This window comes from Bos indicus, chromosome 11, assembly GCF_029378745.1.
Source record: "Bos indicus isolate NIAB-ARS_2022 breed Sahiwal x Tharparkar chromosome 11, NIAB-ARS_B.indTharparkar_mat_pri_1.0, whole genome shotgun sequence".
NCBI classification, from domain to species: domain Eukaryota; kingdom Metazoa; phylum Chordata; class Mammalia; order Artiodactyla; family Bovidae; genus Bos; species Bos indicus.
Window position 1 is genome coordinate 478,244 of NC_091770.1, and position 16,329 is coordinate 494,572.

The window sequence follows — 16,329 nt, forward strand, 5'->3', positions numbered from 1 at the left end:
GCCCTCAGGAGCAGAGACTGGCCCTGGGGAGAAAGAAGGTGATGATTATCAAATAGGCCGCACTGGGGCTCCCGTGAGATGGAGGCCACACCCGTGCTCTTAGGCCAGCAGGTCAGTGACACTTGGAGGAAAGTGAAGATGTGAGTACAGGCTTGAAGTAGGTTCCATTTTTGTTCCTTGTATATAACAAAAATTCCCTGTATTTAAAAATCATTTGTTTTGGGACTTCCCTGGTGATCCAGTGGTTAACTGCATGCTGCCAATGTGGGGTGGGGGTTGGGGTCACAGGTTCAATCCCTGATCAGGGAACTGAGATCCTATGTGCTGCATTGTATGGCCCCAAATTTAAAAAAATAAGTAAATGGAAAGAAAATACTGTCACTAAAAGAAAAAAAAAGTCATTTCTCCTTAAATACCTTATTGCTAAGTTGGATATATTGCAGATGCTTATTTTACAGTTCCAGTCCTCTGCACTGCTCTGCAAAGAAACTTTTGCAGAGAATAGAGAAGTTTGGGGTATGGTTTAAAAAAAAGAGAGGTAAAGTGGAACCTAATCTTAGAGAGTAAGGATAGATTGGAGAAGTCATGTTATAAAAAGTCTGACCCCTTAGACCTTGTAAGAGATAGGAATTCAAGTTTGCATTACTTTGGCTGTAGGCAACTAGCATAGTGTAGAATTAAAAAGGTAATGATTACGTTTATTGTAATTTTCCCCCAAAAAGCTATGTAGTGGACTCAGAATCAGAGCTGAGAGGAATCTCAGAGATGATGAAGTTCAGTTCTTAGAAGTGCTTTTGTGTCTTCAAAGTTATTGCTTGGCCCAATTAGTATTTCTTGTATTTTCAAAGACTTTTTATTAATATCTGAGGTAGATTTTTAAGCCAGTGCCACCATTTTCTTTATTAATATATCTATTACAGGAAGAAAAATTCACAGGCCTCCAAAGTCTTTATTACATCTGACCTATGTGGGCAGAAGTTCTTGTGCTATTTAGTAGAGTCCGAGCTCCAGTTACGGTAAGTGTGTTTATGTTTCTCATTTAATCAGTGTAAATACATTTGTGTTTAGGGCTTAGTCGCTCAGTTGTGTCTGACTCTTTATGACTCTGTGGACTGTTGCCCGTCAGGATACTCTGTCCATGGAATTCTCCAGTTAATACTGAAGTGGGTTGCAGTTTCCTTCTCCAGGGAATCTTCCTGACCCAGGAGTTGAACCTGTGCTTCTATCTCTAGGGCTGTTCTTTCTTTTCTTTTTTCTGTCTCTCTCTTTTTTTTTTTTTTTTACATAATAACTTTATTGAAATAATTTATATACCATGAAGTTAACATGTTTTAAGTGTATAATTAAATGACTTTTAGTAAATTTACAATTGTGCAACATCACCACAATCCAGTTTTAAAACTTCCTCTATCACTTTTGAAAGATCTTTTGTGCTTGACTTTCGTCAGTCTGTGTTCCCATTCCCGACCTCAGACCACCAGAATATAGGCTTTCTGCCCCTGCAAATTTGCCTTTGCTGGATATTTTATATAAATAGAATCATACAATAGATAGTTTTTTGTGTCTGCAACCTTCTTTCTCTTGGCATGTTTTTTAGGACCCCCCGTGTTGTAGCATGTATAAACATTTTATTCCTATTACTGTGTAGTACCACATTTTGTTCATTGGTTGATGGACATTTGGTTTGTTTCTACTCTTGACTGTTGTGAGTTACGGCACTGTGATCACTGGAGCCAGAATCTTTGTGTGGACATATGTGATTCATGTACATAGGTAGATAGCTAGGAGTGGGTCAAATGATACATTCATTTTCAGCTTTTTTTTTTTTTTGTCCTCTGAGGCATTTTATTTGTATGTATTACATCCCTAGAGAAGGAATCCAAGGATTTTCCCTCCTGTGTGTTTTCGTTACTTCCTCATGGTCCATGATTCCAGTTGAGGTTGTCAGTACAACGAAACCAAACTGATGGGATGGGAGCAAGTTATTCGGCCATTTTCTAGATCTTTGAGTTGCACATCAAATCTGGGGCTGATCATTCCACACTTACTTAGCCTGCCTGTGAGGTTCACAGCAGTTTTCCCAGCCCTGTGATCATCAGTGATTTCAAATTCGCCAATATAGCCATGCTTCATCATCACAGTTAGAAACCTGACAATGACTCTGGAGCATGGCCTAATAAGGACCTGGCGTTTGCCTCTCTTTTCGGCATTGTTGATACTCTTGAGAGCTTCAGCCAGGACACTCATGTGCACCGTTCTGGCAGCACGGAAAGATGCTGGAAAGAGGACTCATTGGCAGCTTTTAAATTGCCAAATTTGTTTTCCAACTAAACTGCACCATTTTACATTCCGCCCAGCAATTTTTGAGTGTTCCAATTTTTCATCCTTGACAACATTTGATATTGTTATTTTCTTTGATCGTAGCCATTCTGGTGTGTTTGAAGTGGTTTTAATTTGCATTTCCCTGATGACTTAAGATGTTGAGCATCTTCTCATGCACTTATTAGCCATTTGTTTATCTTCTTAGGTGAAATATGTATTCATATATTTGCCAATGTAGTGACCCTTTAATTTTGAAATTATTACAGGTCATAGGAAGTTGTAATGTAGTACTTGTCCCCAGAGGTAACATCTTACACAACCACAGTGCGTTACCCAAGCAAGGAAACTGACAGCAGTACAGGGCACAGACCTTGTTCAAGCCGTCAGCTTTACATGTGCTCGTGTGCGTGTGCGTGTGGTTCAGTGACGTTTTCTCACGTGTCGCTGTGTGTAGACACCACAGTCGAAATTCTGAACTTCTTTATCACCTCGCAGATCTCCCTCATGCTAGCTACCCTTTAGAGTCACATACTCCACACCCTGGACTTCCCAGGTGGCTCACTGGTAAGAAACCCGTTTGCCACAGGAGATGCAGGAGACAGAGGCTCGATCCCTGGGTCGGAAAGATCCCCTGAAGGAGGAAATCATAACTCACTCCAGTGTTCTTGCCTGGAAAATCACGTGGACAGAGGAGCCTGGCGGGCTACAGTCCATGGGGTTGCAAAAGAGTTGGACACGACTGAGTGGCTAAGCATGCCCATCACACCCACCTCCCACTGGCCGCAGTCCCTGGCAGCCACTAATCTGCTCTGTCTCTGTAATTTTGTCATTTGTCATTGAAGATGTTATAATATGGAACCCAACAGTAAGTAACCTTCTGAAATGGGCGTTTAACAGTCAGCCTAATACCCTTGAATTAAGTATAAGTACAGGTTTGTTGCATGTATCAATAGTATATTTGTTTTTTAATTTGAATGTTTAGATGTGTAAAGTTTCAAGAGAGTAATGATAAAACGCAGCTCATCTTCGGCTCTGTCACCAACATCCAGGCAAAGGATGCAGCGCCAGTGGAGGTAAATGCAAGCATATTTCTTGAGAAGTTGAAACTCTTTATACTTTATAATTTGCACAATTGGAAAAAAAATTTTTTTGCTTTTTTTTTTTTTTCAAGAAGATAGACACTATGCTGGTCCTGGAAAGCAGTGGAAACCTGGTGCTGTATACAGGGGTGGTGCGGGTAAGTAACACATAGCACCCCAGGCTGTCGTAGGACTGCTTCTTTAATTGTTATTTTTTAGTGTTAGTTGGTATTCAAAATTTGTTACCTCATGACTGGAATTTGGCAGATTTCTATAAGAGTTGAAAATGAACCCTTGGGTTTAGGTTGAACCTTATTTGGAGTACTTCCTGGTGGTGATGAAGAACCAGCCTGCTAATGCAGGAGATGCAAGTTTGATCCCCAGGTCGGGAAGATCCCCAGAGAAGGAAATGGCAACCCATTCCAATATTCTTGCCTGGGAAATCCCATGAACAGAGGATCCTGGTGGGCTTTAGTCCATGGGGTTGCAGAGGAGTTGGACATGACTTAGCGATTAAGCAACAGCAACTTGGAGGTCTAGGTCTCATGGTCATTAGATGGATTGGCATTATGAACACAGTGTAGTTGCGGTAGCATCAATGAATGTAGATAAATTATTTTTTAATAAAAGGAGAAAAGGTTAACTGAAGTTTTATAAAGATTGTAGTTTTAAAATTAATGTATGGTCAGGTTTGTTAACTTTCAGAGCTTTAGTAAAGTTGCATTACGTTAAATGTATATTATATAGTATGTTGGCTGTCTCTTTTTAAACAGTTGTGAAATTTATATACAGAACGATGTAAATTTTACACGTGTAAAGTATGACACTTAAATACACACAATTTGAAGAATAATGAAGTGAACATTCATATGCCCTCTACCCAGGTTAGGAAGTAGGATGTTGCCCATAGTTTTAGTCTCCTGGTGTTCTCTCCCCTGTCATCCTCATCCCCCAGAGGTAGACAGTGTCTTTTCTTGCCATAAATCAGTCCCGGGTTTTTTGTTCCTACTTTTTGCAATTATATCACTAAAGAATAAGTTGTTTCTTTGTGTATGAATTTTCATATAAATGAAACATACCGTATACTCTTCTCTGACTTGACTATTTTGCTCAATATCATATTATTGAATATTTTTAGATATATTTTGTAGACACAAAGCTGTTGTTGACTAACTCTTACACAGTTTTCCGTTGCATAAGTACACCAGAACTTTACCAGCCATGAGGATTGTTTTGTTGTGTCCGCTGTTTCTTCTGATAAACAATGCTTAAAAGGGTTTTTAAAAAACATGTATCTCCTAGTCTTTAGAATATATGCATATTCAACTTAGCCCGGGGATGCCATATTGTTTTCCAAAGTGTAGGTTGTATCAAGGTTGCAAGGTTGTACTCCTTGCCTCCAGCAGTGTGTGAATTCTCAAAGCTTCTTTAGTGTTAGTGCTTCAGTCATGTCCGACTCTTTGCGATCCTATGGAGCACAGCTTGCCAGGCCCCTCTGTACATGGGATTCTCCAGACAAGAACACTGGAGTGAGTTGCCATTTCCTTCTCCAGGGATCTTCCCGACCCAGGGATCAAACCTGCGTCTCTTACGTCTCTTGCATTGGCAGGTGGGTTCTTTACCACTAGCTTCCCACCTGGGAAGCCCCAGTCTTCATTACATTATTGCTAATCCAAAGTACTATTTTTTTCCCCCAAATCAGTGCCTCATTAGAGCCAGGTGAGAATGGAGGTCCAGCCTCCCACCTGGCCTTTGTTCACAGGCGGTAGTATTTTTCCTCAGTGTTTGTCTGGGGTAGATTGATTATTGTCTAAAAGTTCTCTAGCTTGTTAAGCTACTCCTTTCCTGATTGGGTCTTTTTTTGGGGGTCTGCTCCCATGATGAAATTGTGGTGTGCTTGAACTTCCACCCTACCTCGAGGCCAGTTTGAGAACTAAATGGTGTTTAGTTCTCAGATATTTCACTGTGTCTTTGTCAGTCACACAGGGGTCACTGAGAGGCCCGCCCAGGATTTCATGCACTTATTTAGAAAGTCCTTTTCTCTATTTCCTTCCTCCCCATCCCTCTCCTCACTCCCTACTGCCTAGTTATTGCAGGGTGGGGCTGGAATGGAGTGCTCCACCCGAAGTCTGTGGAGGAAGGGTGGGAAGAGGTAGGCCAGCTTATTCCTACAGAGTAAGGATGAGAGCCAGGCTCCTCCCCCTTGACCATTGCTGCAGTGTGGGGAGGTGTGAGGGGCATATGCCTGGCGTGAGAGCAGGGTCTGCAGTCTCTGCAGCTGCAGAGCCATTGGCGGGGAGGCCACTCTGCCTGGTTACTGCAGAGCAGAGGCTCAGAGAGGATAGGCCTGGCCTCCCGGCTTTGTGCCGGGGCAGAGTGCTGCCTCGTCCCCGTAGGTGGGATGGTGGATCCCTGCCCCTCATCTCCATCCACATGTCTGGATGGGGCCAGCACCAGGGCTGTGGCTAGTTTTGTGTATTTGACTGAAGTGGGGCAGATGTGGCGAATGTGGTTGTTCCCTGCTTGGCCACTCTTCCTGACCAAGTTTTGGCAAAAAGAGCAGGGTATTCGTGGGATCTCTTTTGTTCTGTGCCTGAGAGCATTTCTGGGTTGCAGGCCCCTCAAGAGTGCAAGGCCTGGTTTTGTCTCTCAGTCGTGTCCGACTCTTTGCAACCCCGTGGACTGTAGCCTACCAGGCTCCTCCATCCGTGGGATTCTCCAGGCAAGAGTACTGGAGTAGGTTGCCGTTTCCTTCTCCAGGAGATCTTCCCAACCCAGGGATCGGGCTCCTCCGTCCGTGGGATTCTCTAGGCAAGAGTACTGGAGTGGGTTGCCGTTTCCTTCTCCAGGAAATCTACCCAACCCAGGGATCGAACCCAGGTTTCCCACATTGCAGGCAGACGCTTTACCATCTGAGCCACCAGGGCAGCTCAAGTAGAGAGGTAGAGAAATGAAAACAGAAAGGTAGGGGGTTCATACTTCATTCCTGGTTCTCAGGCCCCCAGCCTGTCAGCGTTCCTCACCTTCTACAGCCCTTAGCTAGTTGTATCACACATTCATGCAGATCCTGTTGTGGTGGTGGTAGTTAGTGGGAGTAATAGCATAGAATGCGCTTATTCCATATTTTTATGATCTGGAGGGGTGGTTGCTGATGTTGTTTTTTTTTTTAAAAACCTCCACATGCTAGTTCTGACTGTCATTTTTATTTTTTATTCCTAAGGATTTTATTGGACAACTTATGTAATTTTATCAGTTTTCAGGTAGTGTATTCAGATAGTATATTTATGTACATATACATAAATATGTATATTGTTAAAATTCAACTTTAGTTCTGAATATCCTTTTAGTCTTATCAAGAGTTTTCAGGGGGTTGGGAGAGAGTTCAAGAGGGGGGAACATTTGTATATTTATGGCTGATTCACAGTGTATGACAGAAACAAACACAACAGTGTAAAGCAGTTAGCCACCAGTTAAAAATAAATTAAAAAAAAAGTTTTCAGACTGTGTGGACGTGAACTTCTGTGTTGTTTTTCTGAGAATCGTACGGGTGGTTAAAAGAAAGAGTGATTAGCATGATTGCTGACTCACTCTTTGAAGGTCAGTGAGAAGTTTATGTCTGGTTTCCTGAGGAAGAAGTGTCTGAGAGTTTGTGATGGATTGCAAGCTGGAGAGCACAGTTTGGACTAGGTTGGGTTTAATTTCTTGAGTGTCACTTCAGCTTAATATCTTTTGGCCCCAAGACATAAATGACACTTTTTTCTCTCTGGCAGGCAACTTAGTAATAAGACTGATGTTTATAATCTCTGAAAGCTTAATGTGCCTGCTGCCTTTACGTCCAATAAGGTGGAAAAGTGTGTGGTATACTTGCATTTTGTTTAATGTCTTAACTGTATTAACATATCCCCTGTTTCCTGCCTTCAAAAAGTTCTTAGTAATGAAAAGAAGGAATCAGACTAAGAGAATTATGTCAAGATGTTTGTATGTAGTTGGATGGTGGAATTTGATACGTGATTAAAATTTTAATTCTCCCTGTTTTTAGTTGTGTGTGGTGAGCATAAACTTTGAAATAGCAAAAGAAATACATGCTTACATGCCTTAATGTTTCATTCAAGAACATGATACATGAAAGCTAATATTTTTTCCCCATATTTTTACATTTCTTTCAGGTGGGGAAGGTTTTTATTCCGGGGCTGCCAGCTCCCTCCCTGACCATGTCCAACACGATGCCTCGGCCCAGCACCCCGCTTGACGGCGTTACTACTGCTAACCCTCTGAGTAAGCTGCTTGGATCCCTGGATGAGGTGAGAAGGGGAGTAGGTGTTGTCAAAAATTGATAGTGTTTTAGAAAAGTTGGGTCAAATACTAGCTTTTTCCATGGTTAACTTTTTTTCTGTTTTAAAAACTGTAAAATTGGAAGTTTAGCTAATGCTTGTAGAATATGAATATTTTCAAACACAAATGACTCGGTAAATGTGCAGTGATTTCCCTTGTGATGTGTGAGGTGCTTTTTGAGGATGCTGCAGTGAGGAGAGGGATGCATTCTTTTTCATCTAGGGATCTCACAATTTACTTGTGTGAATCAGATGTACTGTCTGTTTTAAGAAATCATAATTTAATGCTCGCTTTGGCAGCAATATACTAAAATTGAAATGATATAGAGAAGATTAGCATGGGCCCTGCTCAAGGATAACACACAAATTCGTGAAACGTCCCGTATTTTTAAAAGGTAACTAATGAGAACCTACTTTGTAGCACAGGGAACTCTGAGAGGTGTGTCTGACTTGGTTTGGACCTGGAGGACAAATAGAATATTTGCAGGTGGAAGGGGGCATTCGGGTAAAGAGGAATCCCGTGGGCGTGGGCATGGAGGCAGGTCAGTGCAGAACATTGCTAACATATAATTGTACCTCCACCTCTTGGCATACAAGTTAAGACTCAACAAGTCTGTGGAATGAATGAATACTTTTAAAAATCCATGTGGTCTGTTGGGTAAGGCAGGGCAAGGGGTGGGATATTCTAGTATTATCTATGTACTAGATACTGTTCCAAGCATTATATGTGTATTAACTCATTTAGTCCCTTAAAACAGCTTTATTAGGAAAATATTAATCCTTGTTTTACAAATGTGTACATGGAGATACAAGGAGGTTACTTAGCTGAAAACATACAGCTCATAAGTGGTAGAGCTAGTATTTACACTCCACCTGACATGCTCTTAAAGAATAAAGGATAAAAAGGTTTTTCATTCTGAATGCAGTCAGTAGGACATTGTAGGTTTTAGAGCTTGCAGTTAAGAATGTTAGGATTTGTGTTTTAGATGGGTTTATCTTGGGATTAAAGATAGACCAAGTGGTATTAGATCCCAAGTGGTATTAAACTGTGGGGCCACTTACTTTTGATTCCTTTCTCTTTTGATCTTGGCCCCTCAAGTCCAGGTTATCTCCACAACTCTCCAGTGCCATTGATTAGATGTCCTGTTTTTATTGACTTTTTATAGCTGCTCTTGGTGGGGACCTTGGGAAAGGCTACTTAGTCATACTTATAACAGAATGGTGTAAAATCATTGTGTATAATTGTTAAACCATATGCAAAAAAGACATGTAATTTCTTCATCCTAATTTCTCAAAAATGCTTCACGTGTTGTATTTATGACCCTGTACAGGTTCTGGTGTCCCCAGTTCCAGAACTGAGGGATTCTTCAAAGCTTCATGATTCTCTCTATACTGAGGATTGTACTTTCCAACAGCTTGGGACTTACATTCATTCTATAAGAGACCCTGTCCGTAACAGGGTAACGCTAGTAAGTGTGCACATTTATTTTTAAAAGGTAGAATAGCTTTCCAAGAATTATGGCTGTCATGTAAAGTTTGTCAGAATGCAGAGTTTTGTCTGAAAAGTGCAGACAAATATTCCATGTGGTTTTTTAAAAGCACTTGTAATACATCATATTTTTGCCCTATTTTTCTTTAAAGTAGTTTCATCCCACTTTTTTCTAAAGTTTTTATATTATTAAAAAGTGTATTGGAAACAAAGCTTGTTCATTCAGTTCAATTTTAATATAGACAATTTTTTTGTTGTTAAAAGTGAGACTTTTGGTGATGGTGACTCTTAGTGTCTATATGAAAATTAGCCACTTTGTTTAAAGATAAGAGTTTTTGTTAATGTTTTACAAATAAGCACATTTGTTGTGTCTGAAATTTCAAAGTATTCAGTTCTGTTTGAAAATACTACTTATTTTTCATTTATTTTATTGCATTTTTCTTTGACAGGCAAACAGTCTTGCTAAGCATCAGCTATTTTTTAGACATCCAGAGATTTAGAATGAACAGATTCTATTCACTTGCCCTTATTTGTTTCCATCTTCTCCCTAGGAACTGAGTAATGGCTCCATGGTGAGGATCACTATTCCTGAAATTGCCACCTCTGAATTAGGTATGGTTGAGGATCAAACCTCACGTTCATGTGTTCTTAGTTTGATTTGGAGTAATTGCTGATGTACATTAGTAATTGAGGCTTTAAACGTTTTGCTGTTTTGGAGCCGCGGGATGGGCCTTCTTCCTGCGCCGAGAAGCGGTGACGCGCCGCCGAGCACTGTGTATGGCCCATCCGTGTGTGCGCCAAGGCTGGGGCCCGGGAGCACGTGCTGGTTCCACTTCTGTGAGCTTTCTCAGGGGGAGGAAGCTGTGCAGTGAGATTACAGCATATGGACACGCCTCTTGCAAGAAAGTCTGAGAAACAAGCCCAAGCAACCAAAACAGATTTTGGCATATTTGATGTTTTTTAATCCAAAAATAATCTCTCAATTGTTAAGAATAATTGAGAAATTAACATAATTGCCTTTGAGGAAAACTTAACATTTTAGCAAAAATATACTCAGAAGTATTTTGATAAAATCAGAGTCTGCTTGAATAATTATTGAAATGCAATTTGGAAAGTACTAGGTGGAGAATATTTCTGAACGTAGAATAAAGAAAACCATGTAATCAAAAAGATTTGCCAACAAATGTAAGTTAAGAAAACAATGCCTGTGTGATATAAGAAAATTCAGGATGTCTGTTAGTTTCAAAATCCAACTTCCAGTGCAGAATGTTGGCAGATTTTGTGATCTCTGGAATTTGCCAAGTGGGCTGGAGTGCCTTTCTCATTTTAGGAAGTACTCTTCATCAGTGTGGTAGATGATATTCTGAGTTGGTATGGAGCTGCCTTGCTTTTCTAAAAGGTATTTAGCCAGTGATCTCAAGAAGTATAAGCCTAACCAAAATATATAAAAACAATTAATGGATTAGTTAAAATAAATAAAAACAAAGTGAAATCTTAACTCTTGCAGGAGCAAATAGAAGTCACATAGTTCGTGCACAGAAGGTTTTGTACTTGATAAAACCTTCCTCAGCACCTCAGTCGGTATCTGGTTTACACTGATTTTGGATTCAACCATGACAAACTTGGTTATTTGCTTTTCTGACATTGGTTTCATTTGATTCCAGCCTTGGTTGTGTGTGCACACACATAGCAAATTGATGAGAAAAAGCATATACTGCTAAGGATGGGCCCTGGTAACAGTGAATTTGGGAAGGGAAGGAAAAAATCCTCTAAAGAGATTATGTGGGTATACAAAAACATTGCAGGTCGGGGCCATTTCCTGCTAAAAGCAGACCTAGGCCTCCTCATAGCCATAGCCCTTGCCCCTTGAGGGAGTCGCTGTGTGACAGCGCAGTGCTGTAACTGATTGTCGTACTAATGGTATCGAGCCATTAAGAAAGGTGTAGACTACATGGTATTGACTGATCTGTTTAAGACAGAGAGCATGTAAAACACCATAGAAACAGGGCTGTCAGAAATAATGAACAGTTATAAAGCTTTGGTTAACCAGAATGTTTAATCATTTACAGCATATTTTAAAGCTCGGTGAGTGTTTTTATTTGAGGATGTATGTATTGATTATTCTAGATTTACTGAAGTATTGAAACAATATTTTATATGAATTTATTAATGTAGAAATTGTGTGGTTTTGTTAGAATGATCTTTAATTCATTGCCCAAACTAGGACATTTTTGAGAGCAAAAATGGGAAGCTGTTGGGGCCACAGATGTCAGTCAGTTCTGTCTTAGGTAACCTGGGCTATGTGGTTATTCTATTTCTGACCCTAAATTGATGACGAAAACACTGCTCTGAGACCTCTCACAAGCCCTGTTAAATTCAGACTCAGATGACTGGCTAGGTCAGGTTTGTGTCCCACCAGCTCTTTAATGGCAGTTCCCTTTTCATAGCGCTTGACCTTTATATAGCAGTGATTTAAAAACCGTAGTAAAAGGGGAAAAGAAATGCATGCCTAGAAAGCATACTAAAACTAATCTTTGCTTTCAATAGTACAAACTTGTTTGCAAGCGATTAAGTTCATTCTGCCGAAAGAAATAGCGGTTCAGATGCTCGTCAAGTGGTACAGTGTCCACAGTGCCCCAGGAGGGCCCAGTGATCACTCAGAATGGAACTTATTTGTGACGTGTCTCATGAACATGATGGGTTATAACACAGACCGCTTAGCATGGACAAGAAATGTGAGTACATATGATCATTTTTCCTCCTGAGATACACGGTTATCAGTGTAATGTTTGCATAATTGGTAACACAACATTCAGAGTATGTAACACGCCAGTGTACTAATAGGCATACCTTATTCATCAAAATGGAATAATGCTAAGGCTTATCGTATCTATGCATTGTAAGTCAAATAGTACTTTAATGATAATGTTTTGTAATTAGAATCATTCTGTTTTTATAACGTAAACCACTTTGACTGTTATTTCTCATTTCATCGTTGTAACATGGGTGTAAATTATGCTTAGATTAGTAGGAGTAGTCTTGATTTTACTGATGAAGAAACTGAGTCAGAAGGAGATCACAGACTAGAGAAATCTCTAAACTGGGCCTACGGTGTATCTTCTGACTCATGGCTTAATGTTCTTTTCTCGAGGCCCAGGCTCTGTTTTTCCACATTATTGCTTGGTCTGTGAGGAAGGTTTAATTTTGAAGGGGATTTAAAGTACTTTAGCCTAAATATCTAGTCTGTCAATGATACAAACTAAGCTCCTCATCTCCCTCCCGAGAAACTTTCTTACAGGTCCTTCATAGGTTATTTACAAATCAGCAGGGTAGGGACTTCAGTCTTGGTGTTTTCGTTTTGCTTCTGGAGGTCTTTCCCAGGACAGCCTTGCCTGGTTCACTCTGAAGAAATCACTCTACATCACACTTACCTTTCCCTAGGTAACTCAGCTGTACCTGTCAATACATTTGGGTTTCATACCAGCAAATCCATTAAAAAAAAAAGTCATTGTTTTTCTTCATTATAAAAGTATACGTGCTTACTGAGGAAAATTTGGAAAATGGAGAGCTTAAAAAGAAAATAATACTAAGAGATAACCACTGTAAACATTTTCATTGTTGCTTCTCATAAACATCATATCAATGAAAATTTCCCATATTAAAAAGTCTTCAACCTCCCTCCCCCGATTATTGTTCTCATAATAGGCTACAATATGGCTTTGTCAAAATTGTGAAAAAGTAAAAGTATTAGTTGCTTGCTTGTGTCCAGCTCTTTGTGACCCCGTGGGCTGTAGCCCACCAGGCTTCTCTGTCCATGGGATTCTCCAGGCCAGAATACTGGAGTAGAGGGTTGCCATTCCCTTCTCCAGGGGATCTTCTCAACCCAGGGATAGAACCGAGGTCTCCCGTATTACAGGCAGATTCTTTACTATCTGAGCTACCAGGGAAGCCCCAATAGCTAATAATTGAACATTGCTGAATCAGTTTTTTTTCTTATGAGTAATTTGAGTAACATTTTTCTATACACAAATCTTTAGATCTCTAGTCAGTTCTCAAGAATTGAACCTTAAAAGAGGAATTACTGGGTCAAATAATGTTCAAAAAGGACTGTCTGTCCAATCAGCATTCTCACCAATGTCATTTAAAAGTGCCTGCTTCACCACCCAGATTATTCTTGGTGTGCTGAACCTTTGCCAACTCAGAATTTTTATTATTTCTATATAGGTAAATGGGGATGGGTTTTCCAATTTTTTTTTTTTTTAACCTCTGATTCATCCCTGCCTCGCTCACGTTGTCTCCAGCACGCTGGTTTCCATTGTTTGTCCTGAACAAGGACAAACGTGTCCAAGCATGTTCCTACCTCAGGGTCTTCACACTTGCTCTTCCCTCTGGAGAAAATGTAGGCTTGCCAGATGGCTCAGTGGTAAAGAATCTTCTTGCCAATGCAGGAAATGCAGCTTTGATCTCTGGATCGGAAAAATCCCCTGGTGAAGGAAATGGCAACCCACTCTAGTATTCTTGTCTGGGAAATCCCATGGACAGAGGAGCCTGGTGGGCTGCAGCCCATGGGGTCTCAGAGTCAGACCCGACTGAGCACACATGCACGCTGGAGAAAATGCCTTCATCAGGCAAGACGAGCTGAGGCCTTGGCCAGGTGTCACCTCAGCGCAGCCTGCTGTGTCTCTTCTGTGTAGAGTTGTACTTATCCCTTGTCTCCCACTTATTATACTCGTTACCTGTTTTATTTTTCTCTTAGCACTCGTTAAATATGCTATGCTGTATATTTTACTTATTTTGTGTGTCTCTGCTCCCATTAGGAAGGTAAATAGCAGTGCCGGGCAAGGACGGATGCCTAGTGAACATGTGCTGAATGAAAGCCCTTGTCCAACTAAATGAAGTATTGTTTTTAAGAGTTTATATATGTTATATCATATGAAAGAACTGCCTTCTGCAGTTTCCTTGGGAAAAGTTTTACTGGGAAAATAGACAGTTTTCTTATTCCAAACAATTGCGTGAATGCTACTTCAGTCCAGATTTTTCCATTCTTTACTAAATATGAAAAAGTTGAGCCTTACAGAAACTGAAGGTTTCTACATATGAATAAATCTGCTTCAGCTTCTTGTAGTTTCTGCGTGTTGCTGTCCTGCAGGACTTGATGAATCCACATCACTGTGCCTCATTCTCTCGCAGAGGGCCAGTAGCCCCTCATGTTTCCTGTTGTAGAGAGGACCGAGTACACAGCTGCTTATTTCTTTTGTAAAGAAGAATCTGACTCTGACTGATTTGTTGCGTGGTAGCCCTAAGAGAAGGAACAAGGAAATGAGCCCTGAGACTGAGTTGCTTTGACATTTATTTGGATGACTGCATAGTTAAACCTTGTCTTGGTTGTCCTTACAGTGAAAGCTCAGGATGAAGTGGTCCTCAGTGGCAAATAGTTTTTATTTTGTTTTGTCCAGATATATCCTCTTTGTTTTCAGTAAAGTAATAGGGTGGAGAGTAAAGAGTACAGAATTTTTGCCAATGACCAGCTATGTGACTCTGGAATTTCTTTGGGCCTTCCTGAATTTACTGATGTTAAATGACGGCTCTGGGCCAGATGATGTTTCTTTTTGGTTCACAGGTTCTGTGAGTGGCTGCATCTGAGGTTAACTGTTCTGTCCTTTGGGATGCTCATATTTTCATCAGATATTGAGTCCCTGCTGTGGGCGAAGCATGAAGCCAGGCTTTTCAGATAAGCATTAGGCAAGACAGATAGTTCCTCCCATTGAATCGACTGTCCCAGGAGAAAGCAGATAAATGAATATTTTGTAGTCGGATTATGATAGATCAAGGTCAGTGATCCACAGGATTATATAACAGGGTTGGCTAAGCAGTGACATATTAAAATAATGAAAATGAAACATCCATATGTGTGACAGAAAGGTATCTGTATCAGTTTCCACTATTCTTTCCCATAACTCCAGGTCTTAATGAATTTGACAACCATAACAGGGGTGTTCTTTCTGATTGTGGGACTTAGACTGTGTATGTGTATGCATGCTGTATTTGGTTAAAGTTTCAGGTAAAATCATTTCATTTGTTGCTTTGATTTTACTCTTGTCATTTTTGTTTTTTGATAATATTGTATATAAGTTGGGCTCAGTTTTTTTGTGTGTTTTTTAATACATTCTTTAAAAAAAAATCTTTGCCATTATGGTTTATCACAGAACATTGAATATAGTTCCCTGTGCTGTACAGTAGGACCTCGTCCTTTCGATATTGTAAATGTGATAGTTTGCATCCACCAACCCCAGACTCCCAGTCCACCCCTCCCTCCTCTCGTCCCTGGGCAGCGGTAAGCCTGCTCTCTGTGTCTGTGAGTCGCTTCTGTTTTGTAGGTAGGTTCATTTGTGTCACACTTCAGATTCCACAGTGAATGAGATCATACAGTGTTTTGTCTTTTTCTTGGGCTGTTTTCTTTGAATACTTCATAAGAAAACCTGTTCTTTTGATCAGTTCTAAAATTAACTTTATTCAGTTTTATATTTAAATATTCAGTTTTAAATATTGCTGTTTACGTTTAGTTTTTATATATAAATCAACTTTCAGATGAATGAGATTGATAAATATGTAGGTTTCTATAGCATAGGAAAATAGACCATTTTCCTTTTATACGGTTATGATTGAAGAACTAATAGTTCAGTGACTGTGCAAAGTAGCAGAAGGGGCTAAGGTTATGCCAGAGAAAATTGGATTAGGCTGAACTTTTAGAAAACTGCTTTTATGTAACTGTATTAGGATAGGCTATTATAACAGAAAGCCATTGAAAGATATAGTGGCATACACAACAGAAATGTGTATCTTGTTCCTTTAACGGTGCTTAGCAGGTAAACAGGCCACATGGTTTAATTAGGGACCCAGGCTAATGGAGCATCTGTCCTCTTCAACCTGAGGCTTCAAAGATCACCTTAGAGTTGACACCACCCAGTCAGATGCGAGGGATAGAGCGTAGGGGAGCACGCATGGGAGGTTTTCATGAACTAGTCTGGCATTGATGACGTCCACTCTCATTGATAGTCACTGTCACAGGGCCACATCTCACTGTGAGGCCTGGGATACAGCAGCCTGG

General features: G+C 40.3%; 1 protein-coding gene and 1 non-coding gene across 7 annotated transcripts in view; both read left to right on the forward strand.

The window, feature by feature from the left end:
- Window positions 1-16,329, forward strand: part of ANAPC1 (anaphase promoting complex subunit 1) — a 108,726-nt gene that overhangs the window by 24,389 nt on the left and 68,008 nt on the right. For 5 of the 6 annotated variants that reach the window (XR_011569176.1, XR_011569175.1, XM_019969609.2 and 2 more), the window contains 7 exons: window positions 921-1,016; window positions 3,305-3,395; window positions 3,494-3,559; window positions 7,568-7,702; window positions 9,064-9,201; window positions 9,773-9,833; window positions 11,769-11,956. Coding sequence is in view for 4 of the 6 variants with exons in the window: in XM_019969609.2 (XP_019825168.2) it covers window positions 921-1,016; window positions 3,305-3,395; window positions 3,494-3,559; window positions 7,568-7,702; window positions 9,064-9,201; window positions 9,773-9,833; window positions 11,769-11,956 (775 nt within the window). In the remaining 2 variants the exon portion in view is untranslated. The remainder of the gene's footprint in view (window positions 1-920; window positions 1,017-3,304; window positions 3,396-3,493; window positions 3,560-7,567; window positions 7,703-9,063; window positions 9,202-9,772; window positions 9,834-11,768; window positions 11,957-16,329) is intronic. The other variant, XM_019969608.2, reaches the window with a different exon arrangement.
- On the forward strand, window positions 8,018-8,122 carry LOC139186041 (U6 spliceosomal RNA). Its single transcript, XR_011569610.1, has one exon. It is a non-coding gene; the product is annotated as a U6 spliceosomal RNA (small nuclear RNA).